The 20565-nt window shown below is 38.4% G+C and overlaps 2 protein-coding genes across 8 annotated transcripts in view; one reads left to right on the top strand and one right to left on the bottom strand.

Moving 5' to 3' along the window:
- NSUN7 (NOP2/Sun RNA methyltransferase family member 7) overlaps positions 1–10825 on the top strand; it is a 36259-nt gene extending 25434 nt beyond the window's left edge. Inside the window, exons 11-12 of the mRNA XM_090268185.1 lie at positions 8804–8927; positions 9432–10825. Of these exons, the coding sequence (XP_090124311.1) occupies positions 8804–8927; positions 9432–10067 (760 nt within the window). The 3' untranslated portion in view covers positions 10068–10825. The remainder of the gene's footprint in view (positions 1–8803; positions 8928–9431) is intronic.
- Positions 10826–12493: 1668 nt separating this feature from the next.
- Positions 12494–20565, bottom strand: part of APBB2 (amyloid beta precursor protein binding family B member 2) — a 328286-nt gene continuing 320214 nt past the window's right edge. For all 7 annotated transcript variants that reach the window (XM_090266952.1, XM_090266954.1, XM_090266955.1 and 4 more), the window contains one exon: positions 12494–16302. In XM_090266952.1, the coding sequence (XP_090123078.1) occupies positions 16135–16302 (168 nt within the window). In that variant the 3' untranslated portion in view covers positions 12494–16134. The remainder of the gene's footprint in view (positions 16303–20565) is intronic.

Below are 20565 nucleotides of genomic sequence, written 5' to 3'. Positions count from 1 at the left end.
GGTGACCTTTTGGTTCACAGGCCAGTGCTCAATCCCCTGAGCCGCACCAGCCAGGCCCCAAATAGTCTCTCTTCTTACAACTTTAATGTCAGTTTTGTAGCCTTTACAATGGCTTGGTACAAGCATTTTCTTGTATACTAGATTCCTATTGCTATTGTTAAAGCTAAAGCCATTTTGGCTTGACTTGATTGATTTCCGGAAAAATCGAGTCTAAACTTTATATCTTGATATTAGACACATCCATGCCTCAGTAGAAGAAAAATAAGTATATAAAATAACCCAAGAAACTAGAGAGAAAATTGGATATTTATTATCTGAAAACATGCATTTCTTATAGCGTTTGCCACCCACAAGAACAAAGGTAAAAATAGCCTCAATAACTATAGTAGCTTCTGGGTAAAATGCTGCAGTAAAGTAGGGATAGAGAAGGAAAACAGCAATGCTGCAGCTGAACCATGCACATCAAGATAAGGCATAGATCTAAGAATCTATGACACCAGTTAGTTCTTCAAGACTGTGACAATTAATAAGGTATTTAAAATTGTTTCCTATTTTTTACTTATTGTTCATGTTTTGAACTTTTCCTTTAATTCTTATAGTAGGTTCTTAATATGCATATGATTTGTTTCCTTTTTTTAATTGGGTATTTTTCCTTTGCCCATTTAGAAGTGGACATGTTAATCACACCTGTATTTCCCTTCTTATTTTACTTCCTTATTTAGTAACTCCTGTTGGTAGCTAACAGCCAACCTTATGTTCTGAGTGATTCTCAACATAGCATTTGCTAAACTACCATCTAGTGGCAAAGAGAGTTATTGCAGGTGTATAACCAAATTCATCAATGGGGGTGATTCTTCATTTGTCAGGAATAAGGTTTCTAAGAATGTAATATGGCAAAAATGGAGGAACATCTATATTTTATTTACTAGGTTTTATTTCAGGTAAGCAATTATTAATCTATAATATGGTATAAAATACACATATTTAAGGACATATTATAAAGACAGAATAATCTGGGATTTGGGCTCAAATTAAAAAGTATATATTCAAAAGGTTTATAATTACTCGTTGGGGATACTGTCAAAAGAAATTATGAATTACTTAGGGAAGTACACTGTATGGCCTCTAAGAATTATTTCTTAATTCCCAAAGTAGTAGACGTTAGAGCTGAAAGCAGTATTATATACCATCAAATCATGTTGCTAACTTTTTCTTTCAAAAGCCCAGAAAGAGTCACCTCATTTTGGACTTTAGCCATCATGATACTTATCTATGTCAGTGCAACTTTTTTTGCTATCCTCCTATTGAAATACTAACTTAAAAAGAATAAGTTTTTCCAAATCCTACTTAACCATTCTTAACGGTTTGAAAAGGTTGTGCATATTTTAAGTTTTAATTGGTGTTGTCAAACTTCCCATCAAAATATACAGTTTTATAAACTTATTTCCCCACAGCTTCACAAATGCTAGGTTTTATCAGACTTTAAATCCTTACCAGTCTGAGGTATGAAAAGATCAGACCTCACTGATGATTAAATTTTCATTTCTCTATTAATGAGTTTGGGCACATTTGCTGTTTACTGACTGGGCAGTGCGCTATGGGGTAAATAAGAGTGAGGGTTCTAGAGCAGTAGACTTCAAACATGTTTGCAATGTTTGAAAAAACAGTTTTTCAAATACTCCCCAAACATCTTAAAATAACCATATAACTTTTTCTGTTTTAAAGTTGATGTCTAATATTCATCGTAAGTTTAAATAGTTGTTAAATATATTATTTCTGCAATGTTCTATTATACATGTGATTTAAACATATTTCTCTTAAATCTTTGTGTATGCAGATTTATCTTACTCAGTTTATGGAAAAATGCTGAATTTGTTACTTATTTTACAGAGCTAGCTCTCATTGTGAAAACCAGATTGACTTTGTCAGAAAAAGTGTGACTTTATTTTTTAATTCAAATAAACATGTTAATTATGTCCCCATGAGTTACTTCTAATCTTAATCTAAGATAGAGATATAGGAATAAGGAGGGGGAGCTGAGGGGAGGAAAAAGGGGCAGGGGGGAGGGCAGAAGGAAGGAAGTTCAAGAACAGAGCTTTGTCCATGTTTGGCATCCTCTTAAAGATTTCTTACCTAAACTTTGCTTTGACTTTGGAGAAGAGAGCCACAGGCTTGAATTGTCCCTTTGTTTAGCATCCTAGAGATATTAACATCCCAGGACAATGTACTATAACAAGGCAAACGCCTTTTTTTGTTCAGCAGGAGGAGGGTGTTGTGAAAGGAGAGGAAGTAAAGGTGGCTGTAACCTCTGGGTCATACCTGCCTTGCTAGGTCTTTCAGGGATTGAATATATCACTACATGAACAGTGCCTGGCACATAACAAATGTTCAATTAATGTAGCCTGTTCATGTTCTTTACCACTTTTTCAACTGTGTCGTTCCTGTTTTCCTTCTTTTTGTATGTCTTGTGTATTAGGGATATTAGCCATTTTCACATGAACCACAGATATTTTTAAATAAAATTTTTAATAAAAATTGCTTTATAGAAATCTCAAATTTCTGTGTAGACAGTTGCAACAGTCTTTTCCTTATAGCTTGTGTTATAATTATCCTCAGTTTATGTGTGTTTTCTTTACCAGTTTTCCTTTCATATTTTTATATTTAAATAGTTGACTTATCTACCTTTTATTTTGGTAAAAGATTAAAGTACAAATCATGCTTTATTCCCTCTCCCCCACCAAATCCTTCACACACACACCCCCACTGATTTAAAATACCACTGTTTTTATACGTTACAATCCCATGCATATTATACTTCTGTGAGTCTGTAATTTTTTTCTACTCTGTTGATGTTTGGCTATTTCTATACTATTATAACAATGTTTTAATTTTTATAATTTTAAATGGCCTTCTTCTTGAATTATTTTTTAAATCGCCAAAACCCCTACCCACATTCCAAAGATGCATAGTGAGAAGATTAATAATTTTCTTGCTATTTCTCTCCACCTCCAAATCCCAAGATGTCCAGCAGCTGGAACAGGGTCATGAATGTCCCTTGATGAGCAGGTGTAACCCTTTGTTCCTTTCTGTTATGTGAAGGTCTGGAGGGGGCACTAGGAGAGTTGGGGCAGCTAGAGGGCACCTGAAATAACGATATTTTTACCACTGGCATAGCCATACCAGTGTGAACCAGTTGAATATCAGCTGCCTGAGTGTGTGTGTATAGGCATACCTCAGAGACACTGCAGACTCAGTTCCAGAGCACCACTATAAAGCAAGTGAAAATCTTTTCACTGGTGGAGGGTCTTGTCTTCAATTTGTAAAGAGAACAACATCTGTGAAGTACAATAAAGTGAGGCACAATAAAACGAGGTGTGCCTGAATATATTATGTTACAGATAATATATATACTAAATATATGGAACTGTTCCCATTTTAATAAGTTTTTATTGAATTTATTTGGGTGACCTTGATTAATAAAATTATATAGGTTCCAGGTGCACAATTCTATAACACATCACCTGTCCACTGTATTTTGTGTTCATTGCCCCAAGTCAAGTCTCCTTCCATCACCACTTATCCCCCTTTACCCTCTTCTGCCTCCCCGCAATCTCCCCTTTCCCTCTGGTCACCACCTTACTCTTGTCTATTTATGCTATTTTAATGTTTTAGAAACTGAAATATAATTCACAAACCATGATTCATTATTTTGAAGTGCAATCCAGTGCTTTTTACTATATTCAGAAAGTTGTGCGACCATTAGCACTAATTCCAGAACATTTAAGGAGTCACTTCTCATTCCCTTGTTTCTCTAGTTCTTGTCAATCACTAGTCTACTTTCTGTCTCTATGGACTTGCCTATTCTAGTCATTTTATTTACATGAAATTATGCAATGTCCTAATATTATCAACTCAAAAAATCCCAAATGTCATCCTCAAAGTCAGGTGTGAGACTCTGGGTATGAACTCATTTTACTATTCAAGAAATGGGCTATAGCCCTGACTGTTGTGGCTCAGTGGATTGAGCACTGGCCTGCAAATAGAAAGGCTGCCAGTTCAATTCCCAGCAAAGGCACACGCCTGGGTTGTGGGCCAGGTCCCCAGCTGGGGGTGTGTGAGAGGCAACCAATTGATGTTTCTCTCCCTCTCTTTCTTCCTCCTTTCCCCTTTCTCTAAAAATAAATAAATAAATAAATAAATAAATATTTATTTATTGAATGCTTACTATGTACTAGACACACTTCTAGGTGCTAGGAATATATCAGTGAATTAAAACTGTGGAGCTATGTTCCAAATTGTTAAGAAACAATTATTTTCAGAGTATTCTTTACTAATATATAAATTAAAAGTTGTTTTTTATTATTTCTATTTGTGTAGAGAACTTATATGAATAGGTCTCAGAAATTCAATTTGTCTATTACAGGTTGGTGGGAGGAGCAACTAGTTCTCTTGTCTTCAGAACCTACACAGCTGTTACTATATTTCAGCTCAGTTCATCATAAACATTTATGAAAGCACCACCATTTGCCAGACACTTTGGTGTGTCACTTGAGATCATGTGTGTTTGCCCACATTCTAAGTGACCTCTCCATCCCCTTACTCACTTTATGCCCCAGACACATGTAAATACTGGCTGTACCCTGAACAGACATTTTCATAACACATGTACTATTCTTCATGTTATCCTTGCTGCCTGGAATCACCTTCTTTACCTGATTGGAAACCTACACATTCTTCAAGACTGCACTGAGGCTACTTCCTCTGTGAAATCTTCATATTTGCTGTCTTCCATGCCAGAATTGATTGTACTTTATTTTGTACTGCCACATAACTGTGTCTCTACTCGACTCAAAATTCTTATTTCGGGTTCTTTATACAATTAATGTGTAAGCCATTTTAAGAGAATCAATATATGTGCTTTGCACAGAGGAGGCAAATAATAAATGAATAAATATAAATTTTAAATGGTTTAAAATTTCAGAATATAATATACAAAATTAATGAGTGCCTGATATATCAGTTTATGTGAAAGTGCTTATTGCTTTCAATAAACATTTTAATTATAAAAGTATGGGAATATAAGAATTATTTAGTTCTGGTCAAGATGGAGGCGTAGGTAAACACGTTTAGTCTCCTTGCACAACCATAAGAAGGATCACGACTAGCCTCAAAACAAAAAACACCCAGAACTGCCAGAAAATTGAACTGTACAGAAGTCCAACAACCAAGGATTTAAAGAAGTTATAGTCATCACAGCCAAGATGGAGGCATAGGTGGACATGCTGTGTCTCCCTCTACAACTAAGAAGGAGTACAATTACCTCAAAACTGGAGACAACTAGAAGTTCCAGAAAATTGAGCTGCATGGAAGTCCAACAAAGATATACAGAAACACTTATCCAGACAGGTGGGAGGGACAGAGCTGGGGTGGAGACGACGCAGTGTGGTGGTGGCGCCAGTGGCTGTGGCTGATGGCAGAAAGCACAGTCACACTTTTAAAGTAGGGAGGGACACCTGGGGAGCGCTCCTAGCACCAGACAAGATCGCACAGCTCACAGTTCCAGCACAGGGGAAAATCAAACCTCATTGCTTCTGACTGTGAAAACCAGTGGGGGTTGGGGCAGTGGAAGAAACTGCTGGTCTTTCAGCAGAGTCTGTTTGTTTAGAAGCTCCCACAGTCCTAGAATGTCCACAGACCACCCGCTCTGGGAATGACAGTCAGGGCAACAACTACAGTGGCGCCAGTCCCATACAGAAGTAGAAGTGCCTGGAAAAGGGGCAAGTGCTAAGCAAGTGGCATTGTTCCCTTTCAGATCCCTCCCCCACATACAGCACCACAACATGGTGAAACGGGTTGCCCTGTACTGACGAATGCCTAAGGCTCTGCCCCTTAAAATATAACAGGTGCAACAGCTCTACCTAAGACACAGAGGCAAACATAGAAGGCTGTCAAGTTGAGACAGGGAAGTATGGCCCACAAGAGGGAATGGATCAAGTTCCAGTTGGAGAACGAAGTGACGAAGAGATAGTCAACCAAACAGACGAGGAGATAGCCAACCTAACAGAAGCAGAGTTCAAAACACTTGTGTTAAAGATGTTCACAGACTTGACAGATATGCTTGAGTACGGCAAATGCATAAGGGAAGAAGTGAAGGCTAAGCTAAGTGAAATTAAGAAAAATCCACATGAAACTAATGGTGAAGGGAAGGAAACTGAGGTTCAAATCAATGATTTGGGACATAAGAAATTAACAGTCAAGCAGTACAGAATGAAGAGACAAGCAAATTGAAAAAACAAAGAGAGGCTTAGGAACCTCTGGGACAGTTTTAAACATGCCAACATCTGAATCATAGGGGTGCCAGAAGGAGAAGAGGAAGAGCAAGAAATTGAAAAATTATGTGAAAACATAATGAAGGAAAACTTCCAAAATTTGGCGAAGGAAATAGACATACAAGTCTAGGAAGCACAGAGTCCCAAACAAGCTAGACCCAAAGAGAACCACACCAAGGCACATCATAATTAAAATGCCAATGGTGAAAGATAAAGAGATAATCTTAAAAGCAGCAAGAGGAAAAGAAGAGAGTTACCTACAAAGGGGTGCTTATAAGACTATCAACTGATTTCTCAAAAGAAATTTTGCAAGCAAGAGGGGACCAGCAAGAATTATTCAAAGTGATGAAAAGCAAGGACCTACAACCAAGAATACTCTATCCAGCAAAGCTATCATTTAGAATGGAAGGGCAGATAAAGTGCTTCCCAGACAAAGTAATATTACCGAGCAAAAGGGGGTTCTTTCATGCAACGCCTTGATGTCAATTAGTGTTGAAGAAAACAGGTCTTTTATTTACAATATTCCAACCTGGGCGGGGGGGGGGTAGGAGGCGCTGTGAGCATTCCTGCTCAGAGCCCTGTTCTCTCGTGGGACCCAGCACTTCCCTTGCTCCCCAAAAGGCTATAAGCCAAAACCACACCCAGAAGTTCCCCATTCCTTAACTGTCAGCTCTCTCCTTCAGGATCTGGGGTACATGTCATCAGCCTCCTTATAATAAACAGTCCAGGAAAACATGCACCATGTTGCACTGGATCATGGTGAAGTCCAGGTTTTAAGAGAGTACTTTCTGCTTGTCCCGAGTTCCAAAAGTCCAGACTTCGGAGTCTGCTGAAGTCGGCAATAGTAACGCAGCAGCATGCTGGCTCCTTTACTAACCCAGGCCGCATGGCTGGATCATCCCTACGAACTGCATAGCTGCTGCTTCCTCCTCTCAGACCACATGGCTCTGCGCCCTTTCAAAACCGCATGGTTCTCCCTCTACCTCCTTACAAACTGCATGGCTTTCTCCCTACCTCCTTGCAAATTGTGTAGCTTTTCCCTACCTCCTTTTAAACCCATGGCTTTTTCCCTTGCTTAATGGCTGCCACCTTATTTTTAAACCCCTGACTGGTGCCTGTGTCCTGTGACGCAGTGGAGAGGGTAACGGGTTCTGGCCATTAGCAGAACCTAGCACAGGCCCTGTAAGCTCTTTTGCCAACATTCTATGGCCAAAGCCCCTCCCATCTCCTTGGTGCCTTGGAAGGACCATAGCTATTAGCATAACTAAGACACTAGCTACCAGCCATAGATACAGAAAGGCATCTCTTAAGAAAAATGGCTGTGCACCACTGAGTCCCACCCCCCATTTCCCAAACCATGGGCTGTGGGGAATTTGGGGGGACCCGTTTCTTCACCCTGTAACAGTAAATCTAAAGGAGTTCATCATCAAGCCATTATTATATGAAATGTTAAGGGACTTAAATTTAAGAGAAAGATCAAAACTATAAACATTAAATGAAAACAAACTCACAACAAACAACTGAATCTAAAGAAACAAACTAAGCAAACAACTAAAGCAGGAACAGAATCATAGGTATGGGGATCATTTGGAGGGTTATCAGCTGGGAAGGGGAAGGGCAAGGGGGAGAACAGAGGAAAAGGTACAGGGATTAAGAAGCATAATTGGTAGGTACAAAATAGACAGGGGGATGTTAAAAATAGTATAGGAAATGGAGAAGCCAAAGGACTTATGTGCATGATCCATGGACATGAACTAAGGGGTGGACTTCTGGAGGGAAGGGGGTACCATGTGGAGTGGGATGAAGGGGGAAAAACTGGGACAACTGTAACAGCATAATCAATAAAATGTACTTCAAAAAGAATTATTATTTATGAACTAACCACTTACTTTAGATGAGAAATTAAATATAAAAACAAAACTTTATTTTAAACATATTAGTGATTAGTTTTATATTTCTGACATGAAGTCTTTATTATGTATTTTCTTGAACACTACATAATTTATCCATTAATACTCAAAAAGTTATTGCGAAGAACATAGTTAAAACACTAGGCCAAATTTTTATATTGTAATTGTGCAAAAAGTAACCAAAAGAAGGAAGTTAGACCTTGTGTAGTTTGACACCATGTGGGGGAGGTACAGTATACTTTGGATTGCACCTTTGTGATTACTACACATATTGACCTGTTTTGGTTATGGGAGCCTTTTTTATTAACATATTAATGACTTGGGTAAGAATTTTTAATTTGCTGAAATGTTGGTATTCTTGGCATAGTTTTTAAAGATGGAGTTAACATGAAATATTAGTTTTTTAATTATAATAGTATTGTACAGCTTCAGGATTTTATCCTAATTTGGAATTTATGTTGAAATGACTGGTAAAACATAATAGAAGAAAATTTGTTGCAATGTACTGTCTTCCTTGATTGGCGGCAGATCAGCCTATGAACTGTTTGCTTGTATCTCCCGCAGGCTCAGCCCTCCTGTGCTTCCACTGTGCTCCTTAAAGGAAATACATTTGTCTACTGAGAAATTTTTCAGAATGGAGCCATCTGAAATTACCAATGGTTGTTTCCTTTCCGTGCTAACAAGGGAGGTAAGGAAAAAAGTCCCAATGCATATCATACTTTGTAATTAAGAAACAACAAATCCTCAGGAACTTCGTGAGCATTTTATAGTAGTGTGCTTGTTTTATACATAGCTAAAGACAGGAATAAGAATTATAACTGTGTGCTGCCCCCCCCCCAAAAAAGGAAGAGAGAAATCCTTGTTTTTATCTTTATACTTCTCCTGAGTGTTCTTCCCTTGCCTGCTCTCCATCCCTACTTCTCCAAGCACTTTGTCAACGTCTAGTTCATCTTATTTCACAGAATAAGAAATAAGCTCTGTAATTCTTTTTTTTCCTTGTCAGGTTCATAAATGGGGAAGTTTAAGTACAAAACCTTATTTGCTGAGGCTTAAGGGATATATTAGGACTAAGGCCTAAAACCCATTTCTTTCAGAATAATACACTTTTTTATCTCTTCTGAAACACTGATAAATATTTGTAATATACACACTAAGTTAACTCTCACATTTAGTAATTGCTTTTTTATTGTAGCGGGACCCATCTGAGACAGTGTCTGTGAAAGACATTTTGGATCGCGCTGCAGCAAAGGGGCTACTGGATGGGATTGAGTTGGGTAAATCTTCAAAACAGGAGAAGAAGAAGAAAAAATCAAAAACGTCATTGCCAAAAGCTTCCACTACTAATAGTAACAGTGTTCAAATGAAAATTGCTGAGTTCCTGAATCGAGAAACTAATGCAAATGTTCATCCGTCAGAGACATCAACAAAAACATCTCTTGCACAGAAAAGTACAACTCAAGTGGATCCTTCATCACAGGCCAGAGAAACCAATAAGCCTGCCACCAATCCTGTAGTGCCTACATTTATGAAGAACACATCTCGCTCGAGAACATATGAACGTCCCTCAAACTTTGTAAGACATCGCCCAGAAGACAGAATGGTTGTACTGAAACCTGTAGAGGTTGTTTTGCCTCCAGTAATGTTCCCATATTCAACCCCTCAAGGGCTCAGACCTCACATTCCGACTCAGCATTTTTACTGTCGCTGGGTTGGAACCAAGCCTGTTGTGCCTGGTTACCTTTCCACACCACCGATAACCAGGAAAGGGGAAAAACCTAGAGAAAGCTTACCTTCCTCCCTACTCAGGCGTCGTCAACCATGGCTTTGACTTGACTGTCCTGTGTATGTTTTTTTAAAAAATAGGGGTCAAGAGCAGTAGATTTTTTTCAAAGTCTGATATTTCTCTGAAGGTTAGACATTCCTACACAAGATACTCATCCTTTCGATGACTTAGTATCTTCTAAGAGTATCTTCAAGAGAATAAGACAAGCGAGAAACCATAATGTAGGTGGTTAAGTAAAGCAAAATTCAAGAGATTTCAACAACTTAGTGCTGATCTGTTCTAGCATGTCCACTTGTACTGTTTCCGCTGTCAAAACTAGTCTCACTCCTGTTAACTTTCAGTATGGACTTACGATACTTTTTAACATTTTCAGTCAATATCAAGGTTCATGTTTTTCTTAAATATAAAAATATTCTTTAAGTAGGGGATGTTATGAGTCTTGTAATGTGATTGAGGTTGTGTATGAGTAGGAAGAACAGGAAGCTCCAGAGTTCCAGGTGTGGGCAGTTCAGATGTCCATTTACACAGGGAAAACTTTCTCATTAGAAGAGCCTCCTGAGAAGATTGAATATAATCAACTCTCCCTTCTATTTATGCCTGATACTATTGTAAAAAAATAGTGACTGTAAGCAAATTTCCATCTCCATAGTAGTAATTCTGAGGAAGAGGCAAACTGTTGAATACAAGTGACACGTATTGTTGAAGAAACCCATACAAACTTCTGATTCTATTCAAAGATCAGGTCAAATATTGGAATCTACAAATCATTTCAAATGGCACACAGTAATCAAATTTTGGTAATTCATTTCTGATGCATAATTAAAATATAACACTGTTAATTTTATTAAAAATCAATTCATCTTGAACATATGATCAATTGTCTACCAAGAATTGGTATCATTATCATTTCTGGGTCTATTGATTGTTTTCCATCATGGCAAAAGAAATTGCTTGACATTAAATCAAATAAGTTACAACTATAAATCCTATTGTTTAGAAAAATGTTCAGAGACACATTCATAAAATTTAAATTTAAAGTTCTATTTTCAGAATCCAGTTGTATTGAACAGTGGTGTGTAAATTTCTAAATGTTCAATTTAGGTAGCATAATTTTGGTAGAATATTATCCTCTTCCACATGAATGTTTAGGTCTATTTCAGCTCTAACCTTTATTTTCTCACTTGAAGTGAGGATAAAAAAATGGTATCATTATAGTAGTAATAAATTATTTTAGCTGAAGGTTTACATTTATCAGTAAAATGTGTCAGTGAAGAAAACTTTATACTTGAACCATTTAAATAGCAAAATAATTCTCATGTTGACTCTTTAAAATGTACAGAATTATTTTAAATGGCCAGCTTATTTTACTCATTTCAAAAATCAAAAATATGTATTTCTTTGCTATAAAAATTGTAGTGTTTCACCTTCTTACTTCATGCTCTATCTGGCTTAGAGTATTCCATGTCTTGGGGGAGGCCAGGGCAGCTGAATTGAACTTCCTTCAGTAAAGAGCTGGTATTCTGTCCCAGGAATCTTTTATCCCTTTCCTACTCTCTTCCTTGACCCAGACTGAACAGTATTCCATTGTCCAAAGGCAGCAGGTGTGAGATTTTTGTGGAAGTCATAAGAAGAGAACTCTCATTGTTAAGAAACAGTTCTGGATATTTTTCAGATCTCTAAAGCAGCACCTGATTCATGTCATGCCACTTTAGCCACCTACATCCAGAATCTCATGATACGCCTGTCACTAAATTATTTTTTCTCTTTAGAAGTATATGGAGATTCAGAATCAAACCATTCATGAATTAAGCCTGCAGTTTTCTTCTTTGAGAATCTTCTAAGAAGGACATGATCAATTACTTAGACACTTTGGTAGAGTCAAAAGGGAAAAGTATTTAAACAATATTTGGGAATTCTAGTGAAAGAGAATATTGAGAACATTGGCATTTTTATTTCTCGGGCTTCCTGGAAAAAGGTGTTACAAAAACCTAAAATAATAATCACTGGTATTTAGCTATTCCAATAGAAAATCCAGATTTTTATCTAAATATGCCCAAAACAAAAATGAAATTTTGTTCCTTGAGAGTTAACTGCTTTTGATAGAGTACGAGAGATACACTACCAGGGAGAATGCAAGATGAGCAAAGAATGGGTATGTACTTTAAATTCTATTTATGTTCTTCCCCATTCTAACACTTAAACTAAACCAGATTCAACTGATTTGTTTTCCTAGTTACCTTTGATTAGGGACGTAGTGCCTGGACAACCCTCTTCACCTTGATGTCAGGTTCTTTCTAGTTCTTACCAGGTTAAACTATGCAATGACTAATCACAGATGAACTGCACATCACTGAAATGATTTTTGGGGTAAGAATAATTTGAAAATAAAATGACTAGCGTGAAGACACTAAACTGACATTTCTGTTCCTGCATAAACGTGACGTCAGATGTCAGATAAATGAGTCAAACACTTTATGCAGCTAAGTTTATTCTCACAACATATTACATTTAAATGTGTAAAAGTGGTCATCAGCAAATGAGCAGAAAGCAAAACCAAACGTTCTTGCAGGACAAAAGACTGCTTTGGTGGCAGGGAGTGCTCTCATTGCTGAAGTCAGAGCAGGAGCTTTTCCCTGAAGCTGAAATAAGCTTCATTTTACCGGCTCTACACCGCACCTGTTAGCTGTGTATCAGGGTCAGTCAGCCAGGCTAACTAGAGAGTGAAGAGTCTTACTAGTTAAGTTGTGCTAATATGAGAGGAATATTTTTCATATTGTTTATGAAGTCTTGAATTTGTGTTCCGATGCTTATGAAAATGAGTGTGTCATACAAGAAAAGGAAGAAAGATTTAGGGCTTTTAGTAAATGACCTTCTGCAGAATAATCTTAGCAATGACCATCATAAAATCATAAAGTGGATTTTTAAAAAAAATAGCCGTGCCAAGAGGTTATCAGCAAGAACTTATTTTAATGGAAATGAGTCTAATGTCCCTCCATGCAATAAGACACAAACAAAAAACAATGGCTCTAATTAGCTGTGCGTGGAAACAAAGGGCATGTGGACATGTGTCTCTTAGATGAGACCACACACGATGTGAAAGATATAAAAATGAAGCACCAAGCAGTGCTTAGTTTGCAAAGTAAAAATTGTAGCCATAGGCATGTTGGCCATTCCCCTTGATGCCACCAAGGAGCACATACATGAGGTGGCAAGGCTGTGTCTATCTGGCTGCTTTTAAAAAATAAAAGGAACTTTAAGCATTTTGCCTTTTCTTCTACATATTCCAATAAAAATGTGACTACAAATCATTACAAAACCACCTTTTAGGCAATGTATATAGTTCACTGAGATAATATCCAGTAAAGATAATACATTAACACAATAATGCAGTATATTTCAGTAAAAATAGAATAAATAAAAATATTTTAAGCTGTTTTTAACAAGTTAATTAAAAAAATGATAAGACATACAAGGCATAGTGAACATGGCTGCCTGTTGAGCGAATCACAGATATAAAGAATGCATAGATAACTGAAGTGTCACTACAATATCAGGTACAACACTGCATCCTTCCACAGAAAACTACACACATACTTTCATACATACTTTTTGGCCATGGCAGAAAGTGTCTGAACATACTGTTAACATAACTCATTTTACAAAACAGCATTTTGTATGCAAAGTGATCTTCAAAACAAAGTATCTGCAGTTAAGTTTTCAATATGTAGAGGCTATCATTCATCTTAATGTATCCTATAATTGCATATATAAATCAGTTTGCTACTTAAAGCTAGCTCAGTATTCTTGATCCTGAAAACAAACAAACAAACAAACAAACAAACATATGCCTTAAAAAATGAACAGGGAGTTCTGGTAGGGATTTTCAACATAACAGTGTCTTAGTTGTTCAGAATTTTGAAGGTTATCATACTAAAATGTTTCACTGTGGAGATCAAGATGGAAGATGTTCATGACAATTTCAAACAGCTTTCGAAGGGCACAGTAAGGATTTTCTGAATGCAATAACATTTTAAGATGGTATTGGTTACTTCAGATAGAAGTATATAGGCTGGTGAGAAGTGTAATTCACGTCTAGAGTGGCATCTAACATTAGGGATCTAGCAGCAATTCCAGAATTCTGTGAGTTAACAGAGAGGCAAGAGGCCATGACCACATGACACATGTCATCTCTGGAAAACCTCTTGGGTTAAACAGGCTGTACTGTATGTGGACTCCCGTCCTCTAAAACATGTCTGAGGCACGCTGCAGGGAAACAGTCTGGGAATGAGAGAAAGCAAGGGTTTATAACTCATCTAGCACTGCATGAGGAAGCTGGACATATCTCCCTACCTATACAGGAAATGCTAAGATTTCTGGACAATAACTGAATAAGCCCAGAGGAACTGTGTAAAGACTTCCTGGCTGGTGTGGAAGCAACGTAACTTAAAACTGGGAGCTGGGAAGCGTGGGTCCCAGCTCTTGCGAGACCTGAGGCTATAGGTGACTGAGCCCCTTGGTACTTCATGTTTTTATTTCTCTAGTGTGTTTAGTACCTTCTCTACCTTGTAAGGCTCAAATGTGATAAGAATGTGAAAACCATTTGACAAGTACATAGCAGAGGGTAAACATAAAGCAGTTACTTTTATCACTGGATATTGTAAAGTGTTAATTTTGACATTAAAAGTAAACGACTAATGTTTAGATGGATCTCGTTAGCCAGTTCCCTTTTAAAACAATGTTAATAAGGGTCTAAATCTGTGACTCTTAGAACTAAGTTTCATATCTTGATGGAGAAGCAGGAAAGTGGTAGTTTTGGGAAGCTTTTTAAATAGTACATTGTCCTTATGTACATTTTGCTCTGATATGAAAATTTTAAATCTTGAAAATATAACAGAAAAAATAGAAATTTAAAAATATATCCAGTGGAGTCCAATAAATCCTAATAGTAAATACATAAATTCAAGCAGGTTCAGTTTAATGTAGTTAGTTGCCATGGAAAATACATGATGGACAGACAGCTTTCTGCGCAAAAAGCACTAGGGAAGGCTGAGCCAGATGCGGAATCCTAGCAGGACATTTACTTAGGAGGTGGACCAACAAAACAACATCATGGTGACGATCTAAAATACAGATGACATTTCCTCCAATGCAACCTGCATATTGGCTAAGTGTTGAACTAAGGATAAAAGGCTTGCGAGGACTATTTCATCTTAATGTTGTTTATGTAGAGAATGGCCCTAATGAACTTGAATTCTCTAGCTGCATTGTAGAGAATGGCCCTAATGAACTTGAATTCTCTAGCTGCATTGTACAATATAAGGCAGAAGTTTGAATATGTCCCACCCAAAATGCATTATGACCTTGTTAATCTCTTTCTTTTTCTTAATCAGTTTGAAAACCATTTGAAAAGAAAGGCTATTTTTGTTTGATTTTAATTTCTGAAATTTGGTTTGTTTTCCATTTTGAAGTTTTGCTTTTCTCCAACATCCCACAAACAGCTGTGGACATGAAACAGTGTCCACATGTCTAAGAGCTCGTCAAGGAAAGCTGCCATTGGTCTCCACACTGGTGCCAATAGCCAATTTTGTCAACCCAAAGGTTCAACCTTATGTACTCAAACAAAAACCCATCATCCTATTTTTATAGCATTTCAATGGTATCTGGTATACAGTGTCTACTCCAACGCTGAAAACAGGGCAAAGTGCTGTGGGACTTAAAAAGTTGCTTGTGACAGATCCAGTCAAGAAGACAGAGAAACTAATTCAGGCGTCATTCACTCCAAGGACTCAGCATCAGTTCACCGGGAGGGGTGTGGCCACATTCTTCTCCGTGTGTGTGAAGTTAAGTAATGTTCACGATATTTACAGTAAGAAAAAGACCTTCCACTGTTCATGGTGTAACTTACAGCAAAAAAAATTAGTCATGCTTCTTTTCATATCACATGACGGTGGCAAGACGAGAGAACATGCTTGTCTAACACTGTTTGGTTAAGGATAAGTTCTCTGAAGACAAAGCATCACCAACCGAATGGAAGGCCGCATATCAGTCCATCTTCTTTAGTGTAGCTATTCAATCTTCAGCTAAGTATTACAGAATCCTTTACCATATGCAGCTATGGTGTTTCTGTGACAGGGCGTTTCTGTTTCAAAGTGTCAATGAGGGATAAGACCCCACGTTTTACATTGGTCGTGACTCTTCTGGTCACTGAGTCCGCTGGAGGAGGAGGTGGCCGAACTTTCTGTGAAGGCGGCCTGGCTACCAAGCACTTCTGGTATCGCAACTGAAATAAAACAGAACATGGTTTACAGTCATTAGTAACATATCATCCCCCTTGTTTAATGGGATTTTAATTAATCACTAATGTATATATTACTCCCCAAAGGTAACAACTTAGCTCCTCAACAGGAATCCAAGATTTTAGTAATTTTTTCCTTAAAGTGGAGTATTTTAAATTTTCTTAAAAGATCACAAGGCTCGACAAAGGTGCCCTGGCTTTTGCCATCTTTTCCCTCCATCCATCTCTGCCCTCTACTGGTCCTCTGTATTGACAGGCTGCTGTTCTCACATCTCATAGTCAAAGAGCAAGTCTAAATTTTACAAGTCTAAATCTTAAGGGATTAATTAAAAAAAACTCATTAATATTACCGGTAACATGAACAGCTTCTTATCCTTCAGAAATATAACAACACAGTCCACCTGCTTTTGTATTAAAGCAAAGATAAGTAATTCTTCAAAAGAAAAAGAAAAAGGGTTGGGAAAGAGATCACAGTTTTCCTCAGAGACGTGTACAGGAAGCACTCATGGCTACTGAGAGACCGCAGTGCAGAAGGGCACGGTGTGGATCCAGGCTCTGCCCCAGGCTTCTGGCCACATTGAGTTATTAAACCTCTGAGCCTCAGTTTCTTCAGTTGTAGAATGGCTGAAGAATGGGGACCTTTCTTATGATTAAGGAATACTTGTAGAAAACCTAAAACAGGCCTGGCAATGCGGAAGGCATTCATAAATGTTTGTTCCCTTCCCTGTTTACTGCTTTAACCCTTTGAGTGCCATGCATAATTGCTAAAATTTGTGTGAGAAATGCCAGGCTGTTTTGCTGAGAAATGCAGAGTGTATGAAAAATATCTATAAAAACATTATTATTCATAATAATTTGCTGAAAATTTCACATTTAGTAAATACACTCTTCTTTTGTAAACAGTGTTCTTTGACGCAATTTAGCCAAAAAATTTATTGCATTAAAATTATAACAATTATTTTGGAAAAAATAAACTCTTTCCTTCAATATAGCTTTTGAAGTATAATATATGGCATAATATAAAACCTATGACTATAATTTGAAAAAACAGCAACATGGATAAAAGCAAGAAGTATGCCAAATATTGCATAAATTTTTGGAAAAAAAGGAAAGCTTCATCAAGTACAAAAAATAATGAACACAAATGGCATTCACACTAGAGACAGACATATCAATAGGTATCGACAGTGAAAAACAGTTTATAAACAAAATGCTAATGCTATTCCGTGAAGCAATGAAAATGTCTATTAGCAAAAGCTTCCTTATGCACACTGCATAGAGTTTCAACGATTATTGCAAAGATAAATGAAATTAAAAGGACCATTTAAAATGTAAGTAAAAATTATAACAGAATTAATATGTCAGTATTTGAACAAGCATAAAAATTCGAAGTTTGGATCAACATGAGAAAAAGTTATATCAATTTATAACCTGAGGTACAAAAAAAGAGAACAAAACATAAAATACAAATTATTCCACTGTTACTTACATTTATAGCCATTGAAAAAAGAGTCGCTAAGAGCAACGCCGGCACTCAAAGGGTTAATTATAAAAGAATGACTGACTAATGAACAGATTTCAGGACACATTTTATATACAAGTCTAAATCTTAATGGATTAATTTTGAAAAACCCGTTAGTATGGGCACCACAGTTTCTTTTTGTTTTTTAAGATTTTACTTATTTATTTATTTAGAGAGGAGGAAGGGAGGGAGAAAGGGAGAGAAATAGCAATGTGCAAGAGATACCTTGACTGGTTGCCTCTCGCCTGCCTCCAACTTGGGACCTGGCCCCGACCCAGGCATGTGCCCTGACTGGGAATGGAACCGGCAACCCTTTGGTTCGCAGGCCAGCGCTCACTCCACTGAGCCACACCAGCCAGGGCAGATAGTTTCTAGCTTTCAGAAATATAACACACTCTACCTGCTTTTGTATTAATGTAAGGACAAGTAATTCTTCAAAATTAGATAAAAAGGTTAAAATTTATCAAATGTTTTTTTCTAATCCAGTCACTTTAAAATAATTCCATGGTTGGTTTTTTAAAAAATCCACTTAAATATTAATAAGTTCCTTAGTATAGTTATGAAACAGGCTGATGTTTCCCCTTGAGAAGCATAAATTATCTACAGTATGACTCTTGGTCACAGTGCTCTGTCATAGCCCGCAGGCCGCCACAAAGCTAGCCCCTGCCAACCCAACCGTATGAAAACGATTTCTCACGAGTCCCCTCTGTGTAAGGTGTCTTGCTGGATCTGCATCATGACCCAGATCACACACTTCCAAAGCACAGAGTTAGAAATAAATGGGCACCTGTGGCAGCATGGCACACTGGACTGGGAATTCCTAAGGCTAATTAAAGTACGTCCAGCATGAATCAAAACTGAGCCTGAAGGATTTCACTGAGAATCCCTCTTTGTCTTATTCTAAATTTCACCAAAATATGTTCAGCTGGGCCTCTACCACACAGCTGCAGAGTGTGCCTAACAACTAAGCAGTTTCAAAAGGAAGTGTTAACACCACAGGCTCTGAGATGGTATAAATTCATGCATAGGTATTTTATTGTTATTATTTTTTAAAACTCCTCACCTGAGAATATTTCTTATTGATTTTAGAGAGAGAAGGGGGTGGGGGGAGAGAAAAAGAGAAACACTGATGCCAGAGAAACACAGATCAGTGGCCTCCTCTATGCCTGCTCACTGGGGACTGAACCCACCCCCTCTGTGCGTCCGGGCTGGGACGGCGCTCCAACCAACTGAGCCACCTGGTCAGGGCGCACAGACATTTCAGAGAGAGAACCACACACATGTGAACCAAGAGGGAAGCCCCTGAGTTAGAAAAGCTGGCTTCAGAGTGTCGAGAAAGGTTTGATTTTATCAACATGTCTCATACAGGACTGGCTGAGCCACTTTAGCGGGCTGCCCCAATACCATTAAAATAGTAAGCAAATGAGTAAAAAAATTGCTTCTAAGACACAGAATGGGTCTGGGAATTACAAAATGAACTGTAATCAGTGATAAAGCTAATAATTTAATTGTCACCAGCATTTAAAATGTATAATTAAGGCTGAAAGCCATTTATTTTATGACTAAAACCATCTGTTATGATCTTTTTCAATTTCACGACATCCCTAACAGCGAGCCTCTATTTTTGCGTGGCGGGGCCCTCCCATTCTCTGTTTTCCTCCCAGAGCCCCGCATCCCATCTCAGTCTCCCACACCTGGTCAGGAGGCTCGCCTTGCGCCCTCCACCCGGCCGTGCTCCTTTCCGGGCAGAATCCTGGCTCCAAAGGAAGAGGGGGACTTGAATTCTGACGCAGGATTGCGGGAGGGAGGAAGCAGATGGCGCGTGCACAGCACCAGGCCTTCCCTTCCCTTCTCCCTCCTTCCCTCTCCCTTTCAAAGGGGTCTTCTATGATAAAAACCAACTAGCTCTTTTCTTGTCCCCCACCTTGGCCATCTGCCTTCCACCTCAATCCTTTCCCCTCGTGCCTAACCTAGCGACGTGCTGCATGTAAACTCCAGAATGGCACGTTTTGGCCAGTCTCAAACTCACTCTAACCCAGAGATTTTCAAGTGGGGCGCTGCAAGACTTTAAAACGTGCAGTGCCTAACTATTCCGTAGGGGCACGCACCTCTTTGCCCTCAGATTGTCAAACAAAAAAATGACAACAGCCAACACAACAGTAGCTGTCCGGGGCGAATGAATCAAAATTATACCTACTTTTTTTGCCAGATAGGCAAAAAGTATATTTTTTCGTGTGCCGCAGAATTTTAGTCACTGGTTTATGTGTGTGGTGAGATGAAAAGGGTTGAAAATCGCTGCTCTAACCTGACTAGCAGGCTAAGTGCAATCCCTGACCCTGGGCTCCTTCTACCAAGATCTTGTCCCAACCGTGCGCACGCGCGTGCGCACGCGCGCACACACACACACACACACACACACACACACGGGGCCCCATTTCAATCTCACACACACACACACACACACGGGGCCCCATTTCAATCTCACACACACACACACACACACACGGGGCCCCATTTCAATCTCACACACACACACACACACACACACACACACACACACGGGGCCCCATTTCAATCTCACACACACACACACACACACACACACACGGCCCCATTTCAATCTAACACACACACACACACACACACACACGGGGCCCCATTTCAATCTGGCTTTACTGGTTCATTTCCCTCAGCCTGTAAAAGGCACCAATCTCCCCCAGCCTAAA

The sequence above is a fragment of the Furipterus horrens genome, unplaced genomic scaffold, assembly GCF_987537825.1.
Source record: "Furipterus horrens unplaced genomic scaffold, mFurHor1.1.pri manual_scaffold_2, whole genome shotgun sequence".
NCBI lineage: Eukaryota > Metazoa > Chordata > Mammalia > Chiroptera > Furipteridae > Furipterus > Furipterus horrens.
Note: the sequence above shows the minus strand (reverse complement) of the source record. Positions and strands in the feature narration are given on the sequence as shown.